Source organism: Aphelocoma coerulescens, chromosome 5 (genome assembly GCF_041296385.1).
Source record: "Aphelocoma coerulescens isolate FSJ_1873_10779 chromosome 5, UR_Acoe_1.0, whole genome shotgun sequence".
NCBI classification, from domain to species: Eukaryota; Metazoa; Chordata; class Aves; order Passeriformes; family Corvidae; genus Aphelocoma; species Aphelocoma coerulescens.
This window is the reverse complement of record NC_091019.1, coordinates 31,091,378-31,111,023: the sequence shown is the minus strand read 5'-3', so window position 1 is coordinate 31,111,023 and position 19,646 is coordinate 31,091,378. Positions and strand designations below refer to the sequence as shown.

The following is a 19,646-nucleotide window of genomic DNA, read 5'->3' as shown; positions in this document are numbered from 1 at the left end:
GGATTTTTGGCCACCTTAGCATCCCTGTTGCAGAATTTGGGGTAGGAGAGCTGCTGGATCACTGCAGCAAGTGCAACATGTGGCACTTTCATTTAGACTCTTGCATAAATACTAAGGGATGAGCTAATCATCTGCAGTCCTCCCGGAAATCCATAGAAACCCATCAGATGTTCCAGCATTGATCCTGTCTATCCCTCAAGCTGTTTCTAAAAAACTTAGAATTCTCAGAAAAACCCAACTACAACAGCTGGAAGAACTGTTCCAAGGCCAGTTCTGTGATAAGAAACCATAACAGCCCTTTAAAAACACCTGCCCATAGAGTGCTTTCTGCCACCATTCTGCATCACCTGCAGGAAGGAGAGGCAGCTTCTGACTGCAGTCAAACCAAAGCTTGTCCATGAAGGAGGCAAGTCCAGAGCTACAATTCTGCAAACAAAACTTTCTTTCTTCCTTTTGTTTGTGGCAGCTGGTGCCCTGCCCTGTGCCAGGGGAAAGCAGCCAGGTAACCAAAACCTGTCTTCCTTCCATAAAGGAATATTTAAATTCAGACACCCTTTAAGACAACCATTCAGATTTGAAAAAAGTTTTCTTTACTTTTAGAAGACACCAAATCACACTGAAACCATTAAACTAAAAGTTGAGAACTTACTGCAGCCTGTAGGTAGCCATAAGCTTGCACCACCTGAAAAAAAAGGCAGCCACAGGCAGTTTTGGTGCAAAGCATCAGTTGTGACACTGCATGTAGACAGATACTGCTGTCCAGAATACTATTTCTGCATAAGGTACACATACCTAGACTGGGATGTTCAAACAACTGATTCAAATTACAAATATTACCTTCTTTAATCCACAATTTAACTCTATGGCCTTCTTCACACTCTTCAGATAACCTATGCAGAGAAGGCTTCTAGGTCGTTTTTAACAGAAAGACACTCAAATGAGAAGCAGACCACTCTCATTCAGCAAATGCATTTTCTTTTTCTCCCTCACACAATATTCAACACCTTAAAGATGTAAAATCCATCACAGCTCCGGTAAGAATGCTATCATTTTTCAAAATCTCATTCTGAAAGCCTGAAGAGATCTAAACATAAAGAGTTCTTCTGCTAGTGCCATTATGGAAGCTGCTTGCGTAACTGCAAAGAACAAAAGAGCATCTGTCAAAACACTTCTCTGGTCTTTACATTATGAATCAGACTGCAAGCAGATGTGCCTCCAAACAGCCAATTTCTTGCTTCATCTCTCAGGGGCTTTTCCTAGATGCTCTATTTGCTTCTTCTTGACACTCTCTTAGTGATCCAAGAGCAATGTGAATTGCGGGCCTTCTGCAATGTAACCACAAAATGGCTGGCAAAGTATACCATGCTACTTTGTACTACCAGTTCTTTATCAAATCTGCTTATTCAACTGGAGTTAGAGCACAAAGGATTGAAGACAGCATCAACCAAGTCACTGCTTGCTTTCTGCTGTCCAAGAGATGGAGTAGGCTATGGATATTCACCTCATTTATTTGTTCAGTTCTTTCACTCAAACAGCACATTCCTCTAAGGAAGAGATAGGAAAAAACAGTGACAGACAGACTAGGAAAAAAAGAATGATGAGAACAAAACAGGGAATAAAATGTCCTTCCCTTTGTTGTCTGTACAACAACTCAAGTGTCAAAACTATAGGTAAAAGTAGCTCATGGAACATCTGCATTTCATCAGCCTTTGGCAACAAAACTTCCAAGGAAAAGTGTGCCTCATAAGAAGCACTCAGTAAAAGATTAGTCAAACCACAACTCTACGAATATCTTCAAAAACAATCCCTCATAAAACCCCCACCCAACTCCAAAAATCCTATCACTTGTCTCCCAATAGGCTAGTTAATTTTGAACTCTGTCATCTTGCCATATAGAATATATACTGTACAGTTTAGACTGATGGGATATCAAAAGGTTAGGAGTAGTGAACTACCAAATCAGTCAGCACTAAATTTCTTCCACATTAAGTCCTACATGAGGTCTACGGGCAGACATGCCATTCTACAGCCCTCAGGTCATTCTCAGAAACAGGATGCTGCATGAGACAGACTTTTGTCATGCCTGGTAGGTTCTTCATATATAGTGAAGCTTTCTTAGACTTCTAATATCTGTGAAATATTGAACATGTAAATTGCATTATGTAATTTTTAGATAGCACATTTTAGAAACCCTTCAACTGCTCAAACTGAAAAACTGGCAGGTAAGCTGTCTTTTAACAGAAGGAAAGACAATGCTAAATTGGTAAAAAGACAACAAGTAAACTGCTTATACTTGCCTCTCAAAATTCCTGATCACCTTAAGACCTAAGCTGAAAACATCCATATTTTGATGTCACGGGCTAAAATAACATTTGATGCTAGTGAAATAAAACTGTCCCTTAGTGGTTTCACTAGGCTACATCTCTGTTCTCCCACATCTATGAATTACAGTAGCTGAACTTACATGCCTCCACTTCCAGAGCTGTCCTTGCTGCATACTTCAAGACACCATCCTATCCTGCATATATACATGAATTTCTTTCATTTCAGCCCTATTTTGTACTCTAAACCATGATATATTGGTTAGGGTCTATACCTTACCTTTACATTCTGAAGAGAAGCCAGCTCAACAGCTTTTTGGGCCAAAGTCAGCAAATTGGCTTCTTGAGAGACACGTCGTCTCCGTCGGGTACTCTGGATTACACCACCTCTGACACCCTGAAAATCATTAGTTCTCTGAGTGTTTTCTTCAGGTGCTGCTGCCTGTTTCTCCTCATCTCTACCATTCTGGGCTGCAGCTTGCCTGTCTGTTTCCATCTGGCACTGCTCACTATTGACCAGGACATCCTTCTGCCCTAGATCCAACCTTTTAGGTTGCAAATAGCTACTTTTATTGTGGGCCAGTGACTCAAGTGGCTGCTGTAATGGGACCTCTTGCTGATGTGTTTGCCAGTGATGCAGAAATAAATTGCTAGGTTGTTCTTCTGCCTGCTTAGAAGTCAACACTTCTCCTGCAGATGTCAGCAGGACACCTTCTTTGGAGAGTCTCCGTGATCTCCTTGGAAAGGGAATCTGGGTCTGAGGTAGCACAGTCTGTTGGTTCTGCTCTGTTAATGCCTTGAATAGCTCCTGGTTCCTCTCTGCTTGCTGAAACTGGTGTGGCATCATGTGATGTTGAGGTGCTGCAGCTGCCACATGAGGCTGTGCTATGGAAGTTGTTTGCTGCAGACCGAAGGCTTGTGTGGCAGCCTGTTGCTGCTGCTGCTGAGGATAGAAATTTTCAAAGAGCTGTAGCTGGGGAAGAGCTTGCTGTTTTTGTTGTGCAGTAAATGCTGGACTGGAAGAAGTTGGGGCTTCTTGAAAGACATGTAACAACTCCGGAAGACCTTGCTTTTGGCCTTGGTGCCCAAATGCAAGCTGGAAAGGTTGCAATGGCAGACTTTGATTCTGCTGCTGCTGTTTCTGCATTTGATGAAAAGAATTCATTTGAGCTTGCTGTCTAACCAGGGCTTGCTGTTCCAGCTGAGCCTTCTGGGACATCATCTGCTGGACAGCATCTCCATATAAATCCAGCTGTGACACAAACACTCCTTTCTCTTGATTTCTTTTAAGGGCTTCTGGGTGGCCATAGAAGCCTGGGGCACCAGCATTGGAGTGGGGTCCTTTTGGGTTGCCCCCAAAAACCATACTGTGGTTCCACATTGAAGGTGGAGACTGCCAGTGGCTGTCACCCCTCTCTGGCAACCGGTTTCCCATTAGTGAATTCTGCCATTTGACAGCTGTTACTGACTGGGGCATCATCACTGATTCTCCCCTATCTTGATTGTAAACAGAGTTCATCAAAGCAACATTGTTGGGTGCACTTGTTAATCCTCCTGCATGAGAAATCTCCATAGTTTGGGAGACTGGTATATTCCCTCCGTGACCATAGTACTGTCCTTCCTTAAGCTGCTGCTGTGGTTCTTTTGATGGCACAGCTATGTCCTGCTCATTAAAATAGGCAACTCGTTTCCCAGTCCTTTTGCTTGAAGACTTTTGCTGAGCCTGAAGATTCATGGTTCAGTCTATTCTCCCAGCCACACACACAGTATTTATAATCCACCCATCCCTGAGGTTGGGGGAGGAAAGGCACAGCAGTCTTTATTTTCCATTCAGCTTTAGTAATAAAGGGCAGGAAAGAAGTCCAGATGAAAGTGCATTCACTTCCCTTTTCTTTGTGTGCTTCTCCCACTTCTTTTCACTCTTACATTTGTGGTTCAGAGGCCAGTAGGGTCCACTTAGTTACAGGTCCTGAAATAGAGAAGCAATTGCAATGAATCATCAAGAGACATAACTGGCCAATGAACGTTCATGTGATAAGCAATAATGTGCATGTCTGTCCCATTTCCCATGGAATTGAAGACCAGGATTATAAATGGAAGAAACAACAGATCTGACCTGCTAGAAGAATGCAAAACAAAACAACTTAGTTTTACAGACCAGATATCTCACTGTACTTGCATGATGCAACTCCCAATTGCACACAGAATTCTGACTAATCCCTTAAGTTCATCCTGAAAAGTTTTACTCTTAAACCACCTCTGATCTGGCCAATTACTTCCATGTCTTCCTGTAGCCAGAATAATCTGGTTTTAATCTCAACTCAAAACCACAAAACAAAAAACCCTCATGGCTTGCCAAAAGGCCACATTTCCCAAAGACCTTTAAAAGACACACACGTACATGAAGGCTGCAGCCAAACATGCAGCAAGATGCTCAATTCAGTATTTGGAAGGAAAAGGATCAGGCAACAGCCAATCAGTCACACACATACACCACCAATGATTACAAATGCTTTCCAGTTAAGAACTGCCCAGCCAGCATCCAAGCACTGGAGACAGGGCCTGCTCAACTTGTTGCTCTCTCAGATGTTTTTTTCAAAAGCTGAAAGCAACTGCTCCTGCTCAGGTCACACCGAAAGGTAGTTCAGGCAGCTGCTGTTGCTGCAGCTGCTCCCAGACATCACCAAATATCTGTTGGTGTAAATCTACAAACGTAATAGGAGAAAGCCTTTCCAGAACAGGTACTCTACGACAATTCTACCCTCCTACCCTCTTCTTCCATGAGGAAAAGCTATCCACAAATTCTAAGAGGCTAGCTTGCAGAATTAAGGTCTAATGTGTGAACACATACACTAGTATTTCTATTTGGACACCTAAAACCTTTTTAGATGTTTAGTTTAAAATTCAATTATATTCTTAGATGACTACTACGAACATTCTAGTGTAAGTCTCTATTCCCATCCTTTTCAGTGTGCACTCTGTTCCACTTTAAATCACATTGCCAATATATTCCAGGAAAATTTTAACAAATTGTTAAAAACCTATTCTTACTACATCCCTTCTGTTACATAATCAAGTTTCTCTTGAAGGGAGCACGTAAGACCAACACACACATGCCCTCCAATGAAACCTGCAATCTATTTATCCCTCTTTCTAAAATGAAAAATAATAAACCAAAATTATATAGCACACTGAAGTCCTGTAACCTGAGCTTCCTCAGACGGATATGGGTACAGTGCAGGTTTTAATACTGAGGTGGGGTTGGGAACATGACGAGGAGGAAAAGACAAAGAGTTTTAATTAACTTACGCAACTTCCACCTCAGAGGCCAAGCTTGGCTTCAGTGCTACTGGAACCATGGGACTGTGTTTCAGAGTGAAGTGACTCACTTCCTCAGGCTGTTACATAGCTGTTCCCCCACACTGCCTCCCCTTCGCCTTGGCTACAAATCATGGACCTCTGCCACCCTGCATCACAGAGCCAGGGCATTCCTCCCTCCTCTAAGCACAACGTCTCAGCTCATTTTCCAAGACTATCACAACAGGACAAAAATAACTCGAGGAGAAATTATGGACACGTGAGATGGAAAATTCTCTCTAAACTGCAACTAGTACACAAACGAAGATTTCATAGAGTAAGTTTTTCCTACTTCAAAACTTCACTAGGAGAGGAAAAAACATCTTACAGCAGGAAACTGAATCTCTGGTAGCAAAAATGTAGAGGTAGAAAAGTTGCTATATGCCTCTCAGAAGCATTAATGCTATCTTATCCTGTCGCCTTGCTTTCTGCAGCATTGCAAATGTATCAGAGGTAACAGCTAAACGTCCATACCTGAGGTAATACACTAAGAGTGGTTTCTAACAGTCTTACCTTGTGGAATAATCATAAGCTATTTTTCTCTCCAAACTAGGCAACTTTTTCCTTCTACAGATGCTTCTACATGCTTTTGTATTGATCAGCCACATAATTCTGATAAAATGAATGCAAGGTTTCTGTGTATTAGAAGACATTACCACTAGATCAAGTTTTAATCTGCCAGACAGCTTTCTGAAATTCTGCTGTGGATCTTCTACACTTTGAAGAAAAATGCAAGAATAACTGTCAAAAAGATGGCATTCAACTTTCAACTTCAAGAGTCCTTGTTTTCAACCAAAGAAAGAAAGAAAGAAAGAGCGAGCCCCGTTGATGCTGTTCTTAGTAGTCGTCGCTGGGATTTGCAGCTACCACCCAGGAAAGTACCCAGAAGACCTTTAGTAAGAGGACTCTCACATTAGTAAGAAAGCACTGCATTAGCAAAACTTTCCAAACCTACATTTGTGTGGACTTTGGTTCTGCTTTTTCTATTACTAGATAAGAAGACACCAGCATCACAAGGTCTAACTCAGACCAGTTTAGAACTGCAACAATCCGGGAAAGAGATCTAACAAAACTATTAAGATGCAAAGTGTAAAAAGGAGTAAGCTCAGAGATAACCTTAATGAGGAAAAGGAAGATGTACAACTGAAGTTGCTATTCAGCACAAAACCCAGGATAGTGAAAAGGACATTACCAGGAAGAAAAGAGACTTAAGGTACTTTGAACAAAACATGCTTACTGAACACGCCAGTTCTCCCAGTTACATGCAAAAATAACTATATCCTAAGAGATCACCAAGATAAAAGAGGATTTGTTGCATCCAGTATTTAATGGTAAAAGAAAATATCACAAAATTAGCTTTTTAGAAGTTCTTTCTATATAGAAAAACTGCTTAAAATATTTTCTATGTCATCCTAATAGTAACAGTCCATAGTTTAAGCTGCAGTGATAAATGTTCAAGTTGCAGCATGACTATGCTTCAGGAAAGCTCATGCTTGGCAGCTTCACTGCATGAGCACTGTTGGCTCTCTGACTAAACAGGCTTCCCTCCCTGAGGTTGGGGGAATGAGCTCACACAATCATCATCCTAGCCAATTACCAGCTTTGGGGTTTTTTGGTTTGTTTTGTTTTGCTTTAATTTCAGCACAAGAGTCAGCCTGCAGCAGCACAGTAAAATGGCAACACACTTCCAGGCTGAAGTGCTTTGGAGCAGTACACCCCGGACCATTCCTTACCTTTGAATAAAGCACACAGCCAGTTCCAATACTGTAATTCCCAGAAGATATTGTGTCTTGCCTCCAAATATACTGAAGTGTTATGATACTTAGCATTGCTTTTACACTGCACAGAGAAAAAGCAGAACCTAGCATCAGTATATTTTGATTTAATAACTCTAAGATTTGGCAGGCAACATCATCAGTTATTTTCACTTCCAGGAGCTTCTGACATTCAAGAACTTCTCCTGAACTTTCTCCAGGTGAACACAAATTGTACATCACCTCCTTTGATACCACAAATATTTTCAGATTTCTAAGGAATTTTTCATATTGTGAGGCTTTCTATTCTACACCTAAAAAGAATGTCAAATTAGTTATACGTATACCCAGTGGATACATATGCAGTATTTTCTGGAATGAAAAATACATAAGGAAAGTAACCCATGGCACCTTACTGAGAAAAGTTAGTGTTAGCATTTTTAGCTAAAAACCTCTCTAAGTGTATCTGCACTAACACATTAAAGAAAATCATAAACACATATAAAACACCATATGAGCTACATTTAGCCTAAGAATGCTGAAGGACTTCCTGAAGTAAACAACAAGACTATGGAGGAGTCTCTGCCTGCATCCAGGTTTCTGTTCTGAAATTATGAAGTCCTTTCTCTCAGAGCCACTCAGTAGGCTGTTACCAGCCCAGACCACCCATCAGCAGATTCTATTCAATCCAAAGCAGAATCACTGAGACATCCCTATCCAGTGCAACTATCTTGTCAGAGTTTATTATTAGCCAGGAGAGTTTGCTATAAAACCTTAACTAAAGTTAAAGATTATTTGATTTAGGGGACAAATTTAAAACACTAAGTGGTAAGCATTTAATGTAAAATATCTCTCTCTCTTTAAAACTTGTTGCCTGTGTATTTAATAACTATCCACCATTATTCCATTTCTGTAAATATTCTCTTAACTAAGGATATGTATATTTGTACAGTTTCACACAACAAGTGAGGTCACATCATGACCTCACACACTGTAGTAACTTTAAACTTTACTCTTTGGCTCACTTTTGCGCTCTCCTGTGCTTTGTTTAGTCCATTTGCTACATCACCTATATCAGGCATGATAAGCAAGTTTAAATTGTGCACATTCCTCACCCTCCTTTGAGATCATTTGCAAACATTTCTCCCTGACAGAATGCTGCAGAAATGACTCAGGAAAGACTAACTTCTCCTCAAACTTCAGCAAAATTAAGGATGCTGAGAATAATAACAAGTTGTAGTTAGAGGTGTAGACCATCTTTTCCAGCATCTTAGCTTTTAAATTCCTCTATTTTAGGGTTTTTTTCATGTAAAATAAAGTGTTCCTCTGTTCTAGCTAATGTACATTCTCAGCCTTAATTGCAACAATACTGTCACAGCTCCTTACAGGAAATCTGTCAGATTGGAGTGATGACAATCATTTCTCACTAAGTCCTTCTGCTGCCAACTGAAATTATGGTTCTCCCCTGTAAGCAGCTCGATCACTTTTAATGATGATGACAAACAGATTCCAAGAACATTGTTACATTTAAGACAAATGCAGCAAGCTATACCGTGTCCTTCTGAGACAGAGCAATCAAACTTTCCTTCTCCAGTTTGCTCATTATTACGGTCAAATCCCACATTTACGAAACACGTAAAGAATTATAAAACACATTTTACTAATGAGGAAGAGAAACACAGGAACTAACTCACTTCTAAGATCACACAACAAGCAAGGTCAAAAGTTAAGCAATATGTAACACACTAGCTACCAGTTCCTTTTCAAACCTGCAAGAAAACACAGGTTTAATTAAATCTACCTGTGGAAGATAAAAATTGGATGTGCTAGTCACACGTGTGAACAAAGGGCAAAAAAGTTTTAATTCCTTCAGTGCAATAGGAGGACAGAGGAGGCTCAACAGGGTAGGGTTTGTGTCTGGCTTTTGTGGTTTGCATTTTTGAAAATGACTGGAGACTTAACAGGGCATCACAAACAAGAAACTTGCTCCAGCTAGCAGAAATCTGCCTCTGTGAAACCACCAGCACCATTTGCAACAGTCTTGAGTAACAACAGAGAAAAGGACAAAAGCATGGATCCATTTTCATGTTTGTAAAAGACTTGCAAAGCTTATTGCACATAGTCTATGCTTACCCTGCTGTATACAGAAACAGCTTCAATCCTTCCTTCCAAAGCCTCTCCTGCACATACTTTGTCACATTTTCTTCCAGACAGTTAGCTACATCAAAATTCCTGCATATTGTTTGCAACCTCCCACTCACCACTTTCAGACACCTTGAACAGGAAGGATAACAGCAGAGCACAGAAAATAAACCATGTTTGTAAATTCTATACAGCAAAGCACAGCAATCTATGCCCTGAAGAAAGGCAGGGGAAAACTCAAAGCAACTACAAAACACAACAGCCTGCAAGAAAGCCAAAAACATAAATGGAAGATGCCGGTTTTATTTTCCTGTCACTTTATCCCAAATGGTATGGCATTTTCCAGACATCTAGAATGCCTGTCTCTATAGCAAAAGGAGTATATTCCAGGAGTGTGGTACTACAGAAGAGCAACAGCTGAAGCTCAAAGCAAACAAGCAAAACCGATCAACTGAACAGTCCACAGTTTAAAAGAAGCCCACTACAAAAGAATGTAAGTAGGTATCAATCATCTCCCCTAACACCTCCAAGTATGAAACTAATCTAGGGAACTTATCAGATTCAAGTTCTAGAATCAATAAAGCCTATGAAATGGGGAAGACTTACTTGCTGCTTAACACTTCACAGCAAAAAAAAAGGAGTCCTACAGCAGACCTGTAATAAAGACAAAGAGATGAAAGGAAAGCTGCTTCACAGACAGACAACAAAAGGGAAAACACAGCATCCAGGAAGTTTGGCAACTTCCACTGTTTCCTGAAGGTGCCTGCCTGGGGCTAGCAAACACATACCTAAATAAGTAGTATGCATGGCAGACGTTTATGACCTGCTCAAATTTTCATATGATTGGCCCATTTCTATTGCAGAGAAAGACTGAAGCTATGACTGACTACAAGGGTGCCCCTGCCCTGAGGACACTGTTAAAACCACTTTGCTGCCACTTTCACTTTCCCATTTTCGGAGGCTGGGAATTAATAAAGCTTTACTAAACCACTGTACTAACCAGAGACTCAAAAGTGAAACTCATCAGCTCTGTGAGGTGAAACATAGGAGAAAATGGTCATGCTGTGAAGGACTATGTGCCAGCAAAATCAGGTAGCTTGTATTGCACCACCAGATTCCACAAACTACTGCTCCAGTCGAGACCCTTCCTGACATTCAGCACCAGAGGTTAATTACCCACAGCAAGCAAAATAACACAAAATGTAGAACTACCATATTGTTTGGGGAAAAAATACATACCCAAAGGGAAATATATGAACTACACTAAGTAATCAATCCAAGGAGAAATACAAAACCTTCTTCAAGAAAATATTTTAGTTTATGGTAAAGCATGTAATAAAGGTGAGACAGTGAAAATGCAGCCCTACAAACATTATTTAATTAGGTACATTTCTGTTCCACTGGTCTTCAAATTCACCAAAACATGCATTCTGATTCTATTTGGACCTACTACATACATTCATGGATGTGGTTTTATTTATCCCCATCACCACAATTGTTCTACACTCCATCTAAACACACAGATCAATCCTAGTATGGAGGATTTTGGAGAAGGATTTTGGTGTTTTGAATTACAGGGTCTGAAGCATCACAGATGCACCTCAAAGGGAAGTTTTCAGGCAACAGTTCTATGAGAGGAAAATCATATACTGTTGAAGAACACTCAAAAAATAACCTATTTTTTGAGGTTGTCTTCCTCAATTCAAGCTGGAAACTTGGTTACAAGTATTTGCTTTTCAAAACACACCTAGGATTTTCCACATAATTTTATTCTAATGGATGAGGAAGAGACAAGAAATTGCTACAAAGAAAATGCCCATCAAGTGCTGATCAGTCTTATCTTTATAACAACCAAGCCAGACAAAACCTGGCTTGGACAAACAGCTCCACCAGAAGAAAACCCACATGGATGAGGAAGAAAAACTACTAAAAAGACAAACTAAAATTTTAAAACTTAGCAGATAATTAAACAAACAACAAAAGGGAAAAAAAAAAAAGCCACAACCTGGTTTTTCTTAAAGGAACTGACAATGTTGTTTCTACCAGCTATTGAAGGGGAATGTAAGATCTTCAAGTTCATTTATTTTCAAGCACAACTTTGAAGAGTGTTTCCAAAATAATCGAAATTTCATGCCAACCTCATCATATAAAAACAAATGATTCATGATTTGCACCAGACTAGTCCTTTGTCTTGCACTACGAGAGAGGCAGCTCCACAATCCAGACTCTTGTAAACACATACACAGGAAAGCCCATCTTTACAAATGGCTTTGCAACACAGACCAAGCTTAGCCTTTAATAAAATAGGTACATTTCTTATACTGGTTAATGTTTATAAACTGTACTGAAGTTAGGAATATTTGTTATTATAATCTGTCATCATGATAAATGCTGATCTGAAGAGGCTTGGGCAGCCTTAGAGTGCAGAAGGAGCACAGTAATTACGGAGTATGAAATGCTGCTTTCAGGCTTTGTAAAGTTACATGAACATAACTCTTTCCCACTGGAAATGGGTTAACAGTTCTAATTGTAAGCCCTTAGACAGTTATTTTAAGCTTTTTTTGTTTGGAGCTGTCTGGGAAGGCAGTTGTTAGCAACAGAGAGACCAACATGCAGGAATCACAGCAGGCTCCAAAGTCAGAATGGCAAAGAGCAGGCCAAAAGCTTTTCCCTGCCCTCGCATTCACATACCTGACATGACCACAACATGTCCTTCAGTCCAAATGCCTCTCCTGCCACAAACACACCAGCTGCAGAATTGCATGGACACACCATGTCATGAGACAGACCAAATCTTTCTGCATTTTAGCCCTGAGAAGAAAACACATCTGAATGCACTGGGCTGCAATGGGGAAGATTGCTACAGGTTCAGCTGTTCCCATCTCAACCTCTTCAGCACTCCAGAACAAAACTAGGCTTGCACAGACGTCCAGTGTGAGGAACAACAAAGGCTGAGTGTTTTACAGATCCCTTTGAGGCTTTGCAAGAGGTAATGGGCAACAAATAAGGGAAGAGAATGGTGAAAGTTCATAGAGACGGCGATATTTGCCATTCCCGGGGGTTTCTTCATGAGAAACATAAATGTACTCAGTACCTCAGCCTGAGCCCTCGGCACAGACATTCTTAAGACCGTCAAGCAGGCATTATCACTCGCCCAAGTCTGGCTGGAAAATAGATGAGACTACACGTACAGGCAGGACCCCTGGGATCTGGGATCAGCTTCCAGCTCTGCTACAGACATGCATCTTAAGCAAGTCACTTCAAATTGTTTCATAAAATGAGAATAATACTTGAAACCCAATACAATGATATTAATGAAATGTTTTGAGGTCATAAAAGTTGTATTATCTTTAACATTAGCTACTAACAGCCTAGATGGGGATTCTTCCACAAAGAGCTTAGAAGTCTAATTTCAGACACGATGCAATCAGGGTAGTGATAACCAAAGAAGAGGGAGTAAGCCAAAACGTGAAGGAAAAAGGTCACACAACAGCATAGTTGTTCTTTTGTCACATGCCTGCCTCTATCTCACTTGACCCAGAAATATCTCTGTTTATCAGCAGTTATCTAAGCTGAAGCAGTGCTGACCTCGGTTTGCCCACATCCACACACTTGCAGCAAACAGATGACAGTATTGACTGAGCGCAGTCAGTCTTTAACAGCACTGACAGGGCTCTAGTTCACATTTCTAAAATTATGTCTTTTAAGAATTCCTGCAGTCACTGTTGACTATAAAAGGGTCTCTTTACTGTGCTGGTCTGTTACAAGGTACAGTAAGCTCTCAGCCATGACTGGGGCTGTCAGGCATTACAACAATGCAGCTAAGCAAATGCACACTAGTACTGGGAGTAGGAACACTGAAAGATGCGGGCAAGCAGGATCATCACACAGTGGAAAACAGCAAGGTTTTAAGACTTCAGGGGCTCAGAGAGCACTTTGATTTCTTAATCTTTAATTAGAAAATCAAAGCACTCTCCAGGCCTCTGGATTCAGAGTTCCCTGACAGTTACCTGCCAGACACCTGCCCAATCTCTTCCTTTTAGCCACAGGGATTTCAGTGGAGGAAGGAAAGAGCAGATGGTTGGCACCAATACTGGATCAAATACAAAGCGCTTCCATTTCTGTAGTGGCTTATTTGTATCCTTACTATGATTATAAAGCACTTCCACTATGGGGCATAAGTGACATCAGCTTCATATGTAACCAGAGCAAAGTCAGAAACTTCCTAAAGATTCAGCTCAAGAAGCCTACCTGAAACCTACCTTTATAACTAGAAAGAAGTAATTCAAAAACAGCATGAGGAGAAGTGTTCTCTATTAAAAACCCTTACAAAGCTATTTTAAACTGAGCATAAGACTCAATTGTTAGTAAAACACAAAATTAAGGTCACAATGATTAAGTTGAATACTATGGGAAAAACTAAAGTTTATGCGTTAATCCACCTGCACATGGAATTCTGTGAGTGATAAACTGATCAGAAGTATCCTGCACATGCACAGTTTGTTCTGCGAGTCCTGGAATATAAATACACTTTAATTGAAGTCATAACATTTTGGTTCAATAATCCCACATTACACTTTGAGCAGCTGTATTAGCTAAAGATACAGACTATGTAATTGCTATTAACAGGAAGAATAAGTCCTCACAAATTGTGGAAAAAAAACCAGGACATAAATAATTGGAAGATCAGAGACTTACTAGAGAAGCTGTTAAGATCATCTGCACTAAACACCTGGCCATCTACAAAAGAAATCACTAAGCACTAAGGAAAAAAAACGTTCCTTTACATAATATAGTTCTCACTTTGGAATGAAGGGCTAATGAATTAATCACGTCTTCAGGTATACGGATTCCATTAAACTGATCCTCTCACACCAAAGAAATTCTGAGACTGATGTTCCTTTACAATCCAGAATGCATCTAGTCATCTAGTTCTAGGCCAGTCTGGATGGGGCTCTGAGCAACCTGTCTAGTGCAAGATGGTCCAGCGCTTGTCGGGGGGGTGGAATGAGATGATCTTTAAGGTCCCTCCCAAAGCAAACCATTCTGTGATAGCGGACTCTAAAGGATTTTTTCACACCAGCTAGATAGCACTCTCTTATTTCAAGTAGGTTACTAGTTCAGCTTATGTCCCACAGCATCTGAGGACATTACTATTTTCAACAAATCTCCAAACAATAAGAATGAGCATCCAATCTCTCATCAGCAGGCTGACATTTCGTTACACAGTTTTTCCCCATTTGGAAAAGATCTATGAATCCACCAAGGCAGAAAAACATTCTACCAGTTGTTATACCACAGACAAATTTCTCTTGGGGAAAGTAGTTGAAGGAACTTGTCCATGAACAAACTTCATGTTACTGGAATACTCACCATTTATGTAATACTTTGCAACTGTTAAAGCAATATATTAACACCAATTCATTCAACTTCACAACACGTGTCATGTGCAATATTCTGTATTTCTAACAGGTAAACAAAGACAGACAAAGCTGCCTGTTTTGCACTGAAAACCAGAGGTAGCCAACATGAGGTTATTCTTCTGTATTTCCTTGATCTCAGTTTTGTCCACAGACTGCATTTGCAAGATGTCGGGTAAAGCATCTTCATTTTGAACAGTTATACCAAATTCAGAAAATACTAGAGAACACTACTTTTTAAGTATGCCATAGAACTCCCCCCACCCTGAGGTAAATTTTAAGGCTATTTTGATACGAAAGTCACAACTTATTCTAAAGCATGTGAAAATTCACCTGTAGAAAAGCTCTAACATTAAAATATACATCAGTGTCATGGTAGAGATCTCTAACTGATAGTCCACAGATGCAGTGTTGTACAGCGCCCTTGCACTCTCCACAAGCTCTGCTTGGAGCTGCAGGCTAAGGGGAAGGGCTCTTGCACTTGCATGATCTGTATTGGTTGGCATTTTAGACTTTCTTTTTTTTTTAAGAAAATGACAACACTAGCCAGAGGTACTCCCCTTATTGTCCATGGCTTCATTTCCTGCACTATAGTACAGAAACTGAATTACAGCAATTTCTATTTTACATGGTTGCATGGCCTCATAATCACAGTGTAACAGCACTAAAGAGTGCATAAAGAGTATACTCTGGCAATGCTTCTTTAAGGGATTGAACTACTACTATTCCCTTTTTATTGAAGACAGCTATGTCTGGGAGAGGGAGATTTTAAAATTACTTGCCTTAAGAGGTCTGTGTCAGAGGAGATAACCTAACTCAGTGTCAGGTTAGTGCCCTACCCTTTCTATCATATTTAGTCTCTTACTCAGTTTGAAATCCCATCTTAAGGTTGGCTAAAGTGCACATGAAACCACTCCAAAACATTTCTTCCTATTTCAGCCCGCCCACGAGACTATATTCCATGAATAATAATAAACTCAAGATAAGCATATAGCAGTCAATGCAGGTTTATTGTGGATCTAAAAATATCATGCTAGCTTTTACTAGAGTTGTCACCTATAAGACATATGTGCACATATGCTAGCCTTGGCTGTGGTGGTGTCCAGGGGACATAGAGCAATTCAAGATACTAGGCAGACCTATCCAGGTGCAATCATGACATTGTTACTAATTTTGCCTAGGAATTAGATGACAATGCTGAAGAACCTCACCCAATTCCTTCCCTGCATGCAATTACAAAATCATATAAAGAAAGAAGGGAAGGAATTTATTTATCTATACCTATAAGTAGGCTAACGTTGATACAAGTTTTCTTCTGTTTACATCACTTACTATCACCATAAGCATAAAAGCACAATTTGGAATCAGAGAATAAAAAAAGGGAGCGCTTAAATCCTGTAAGACACTGCTTTTAGCAGCTACCATGATATATATATTCCTCCCATCTTTGCACCACCTTCCCACTCCAAGGGAAAAGAATTTTTGTTCTTTTCCCACAACTGCAACATCTGAGATACCACAAATAAGAAATAGCTTTCAGGCCCACAAGGAACGGATGCATTGGAACTGCATGTTTTCACAGCTCACTTGTGCAGGGACAAGCTTACACATCTTCCACCCCTTGAACTCTCTGACTGAATGTTCTGTTTTACCCGGTCAAGTTAAGAGCAATGTGAACTGATTTTTAGCAGGAAGACAGCACACATCACAGCAGCTGGAGTACAGGAACAAAGTTTCTTTCAGCAGACTGTGGAAAGGGCTCTGCCACTGCTCCCACTGCCCCTTCTGAGGGCCCCAGAAGTCAAGGAGCACCATAGTCCTTAACTACTATTTTGACCTGCAGCAGCAAATGTCAGATTTCTGTCATTGAAGGGGTAAGAGGGGGGAAGGGAGGGTCAGAACCATCACACATTTGGTTGTGAAATATAGCCAGGTTTCACAGAAAAAAAAAATAAAATAGGGCCCAGAATTTTTAAAATGCAAACAGTACAGATGAAACTGGAAGTCTCATTTTTCCCCTTTACCTAAAAAGGTATGTACCTATCACAGCTATTTCCCCCCTATCACAGGGGGGAAAACCCAACAAAAATACAGCAACACAACCAAGCCTTGAAAGTTATGCATGAGAAATGCTGTCACAGTATTGCTTAGAAAGAAAGAACAAGTACTAATTTGCACATAACTGATGACATTTGCCTACTACAGTAGGTGAAGTCGTTAAGTCAATGTTCTTCTTAAGTCCTGCACCACTTGTATTTGTGGTTTTGTTCTCTCTCTGCCCTACTGAAAATCTTGAACATTGCACAAAAGATTCCCTTGCAGACAAAATCTGGCAAATCAGAGTCACAAAAGTACTGTCAGAGCCACAAAAATGAACCAAAAAGCAGAAGAAAATTCACACTCATTGCTAGCTGCACATCACACCATCAGGGGAAAATGTTTAGATAAAGGAACAGCTTCTATATGTACATAGTTCCTGCAGGTAGCAAGCTAAGTTTGTATTACTGCAAATGTTTCTAAACTCAGCAGCTCAGCTTAAGCAAAGTTTCCACACTCTCCAGCTGTCTTCAGCTCACCTTCTGCAAGACTTGTGACCCTGATGTTGGTGTAAAGCTTCACAGTAGCATCAGTACAGAGACAGGGATCCCCCCGCCCCAGCAGCACTTTCAGAGGCCCAGTGCTGAAGATTCACACTTTGAATTTCAGACTGAGGTCAAGTACAATGGTTGGCTTCCATTCGTGTTGCAACACGCAGGAAGCTAACATGTGAGAAAAGGCTGAGATGACAAAAAAACTAGCAGAAAGAAGAAAATCTCTCCCTCCTCCAGCCACAAGTGTATCAGTCTCTCCAGATGCCTTTCCTCTTGCTCCTACATTTCCAGTACATCTCGTCCATTTTCTAGATTATGATGCCTTCCAGCTAAACATATTTAGTTCCACAAAGACATAATGGCAGTTCAAACTGTTTCAAGAGACATGAACCACCCACCCAATTAAACCACAATAATAACTTCTTAGTGTGTCACCCCCTTTTTTTTTTTTAAGGTGGCTTTTTAGAACTTATACCTTACCTGGAAATAATAAGATGGATTTGGACATATAAAAAGCTACACCCAATAAAAAGAAGATGTTTATCATTTTGTTATAGTTCTCAGCTTCCTTCCTTGAATAAATAAAAGGTTTTCTAAAACATTTTGCTTGTTAATATATATCTTTTTATTTTATGCAGATATTTGCATGACAAAGAGGAATTAGCAATTTTTTGTTATATATGGAAAAATGCTGTGTGCCAATTTTCTCAACATCATTGGAAAAACTGCTTATAGTTTCAAATATTACAAATTGTTCAAAATAATTTGAAAAATTTCATACACAAAGCAGTAGACATTGGATTTAAAAGTTCAAGTTTTTAAAAGCAGCAGCTGGAAAAATACCACCTGTCAGTTCCTCAGCTCCCAGTATCATTTCACTAGCTCTCTAGTCATATATATCTGCAGCTCTAGTGTTAAAAAGGGAAATTCCCTTCCACACTCCCATTTTTTTAGCTTTCTATGCCTTAAGTAGGTATAATGACACTTTTGGTGGTCTTCAAAAAAATGGTTTAAAATAAAGTCCATAGCAATAAATAAATATACTTTGCTTGCCTAGCTGCCTCAGTAAAAATTTCCTCAGCTGAGCATGGACATATTCTTTTCCTGTTCCTTGTGGAGAACTAATCCTTCAGTAACAAAATAGAAGTCCTGTGTGTTTCTTGCTCACAATCTGTGTACTTACAACAGTCTCTACCATTGAGAATGACTTAGCTGCTAAACTAAACTAGCCTAGGAATATTTTCCACCATCATTCTGGGAAGGAATGAGGGGAGATGTATACTTGTAAATGGTTAACACCCTCTTCCCTCTCCCTCCAAGCCAATAGCACACACACACACACACACACACACACACAAAAGGCAAGGGAAACAATTAACCTTCCAACTCCTGAATTTTGGCTTCAATTCCCTAAAGTAGCTTCATGCACAAAATCGACATGTGGAAAGAATAATCCACGGTGACCAACTTTGCTGAGGCTTGTGGAAAACTGGCCTGTGCAGCACAGCAAGCTCTTGCCAGAGATCTACTGCCGCACAGACCTCAGCGAACGTGCACCACAGAAGCAGCACCATGTCCTTCCCAGGCATTCTGGAAAACCTCAGTGTTTAAAAGCAATCACTGACCGCCTCTCCACCTCTTCCCTCCCACACTAAACTTTACCAACCCTTTTTTTTTTTTTCCCAAGAAAAAAAAATACAGACATACAATTACAAATGTATGCACTAACTTTAAGTCACGTTTTACTCTTTAAGGCATGCAACTTCATCACATGGCCCCAAGGCCTCCTCTGGATTACTGGCACCATGTCTGTCAGGAGATACCATAAATTTATTTTAAGACACACAGGTTGGTGTTTAAATCTACCAATTTGCTTTCAGTTTGAAGCTGCCGTTTTAAAGCAAAATCCCACCAGTAACAATTCCCTCTTCATTAAATAGCTTAGAATTTGAAAATTAAATGATGGACAGTACTTAACTGAAGTATTTATTAAAGGACTCCCTCATTCATGAATAAAAAAAAGAAAATAAACCTGGAATGAACTTTTCCCTGATCCACTAT

At 40.1% G+C, this 19,646-nt stretch overlaps 1 protein-coding gene across 3 annotated transcripts in view; it reads right to left on the bottom strand.

The window, feature by feature from the left end:
• MIDEAS (mitotic deacetylase associated SANT domain protein) overlaps positions 1 to 19,646 on the bottom strand; it is a 55,594-nt gene that overhangs the window by 22,215 nt on the left and 13,733 nt on the right. For all 3 annotated transcript variants that reach the window (XM_069017461.1, XM_069017462.1, XM_069017463.1), the window contains exon 2: positions 2,602 to 4,290. In XM_069017461.1, coding sequence (XP_068873562.1) covers positions 2,602 to 4,056 — 1,455 coding nt within the window. In that variant the 5' untranslated portion in view covers positions 4,057 to 4,290. The remainder of the gene's footprint in view (positions 1 to 2,601; positions 4,291 to 19,646) is intronic.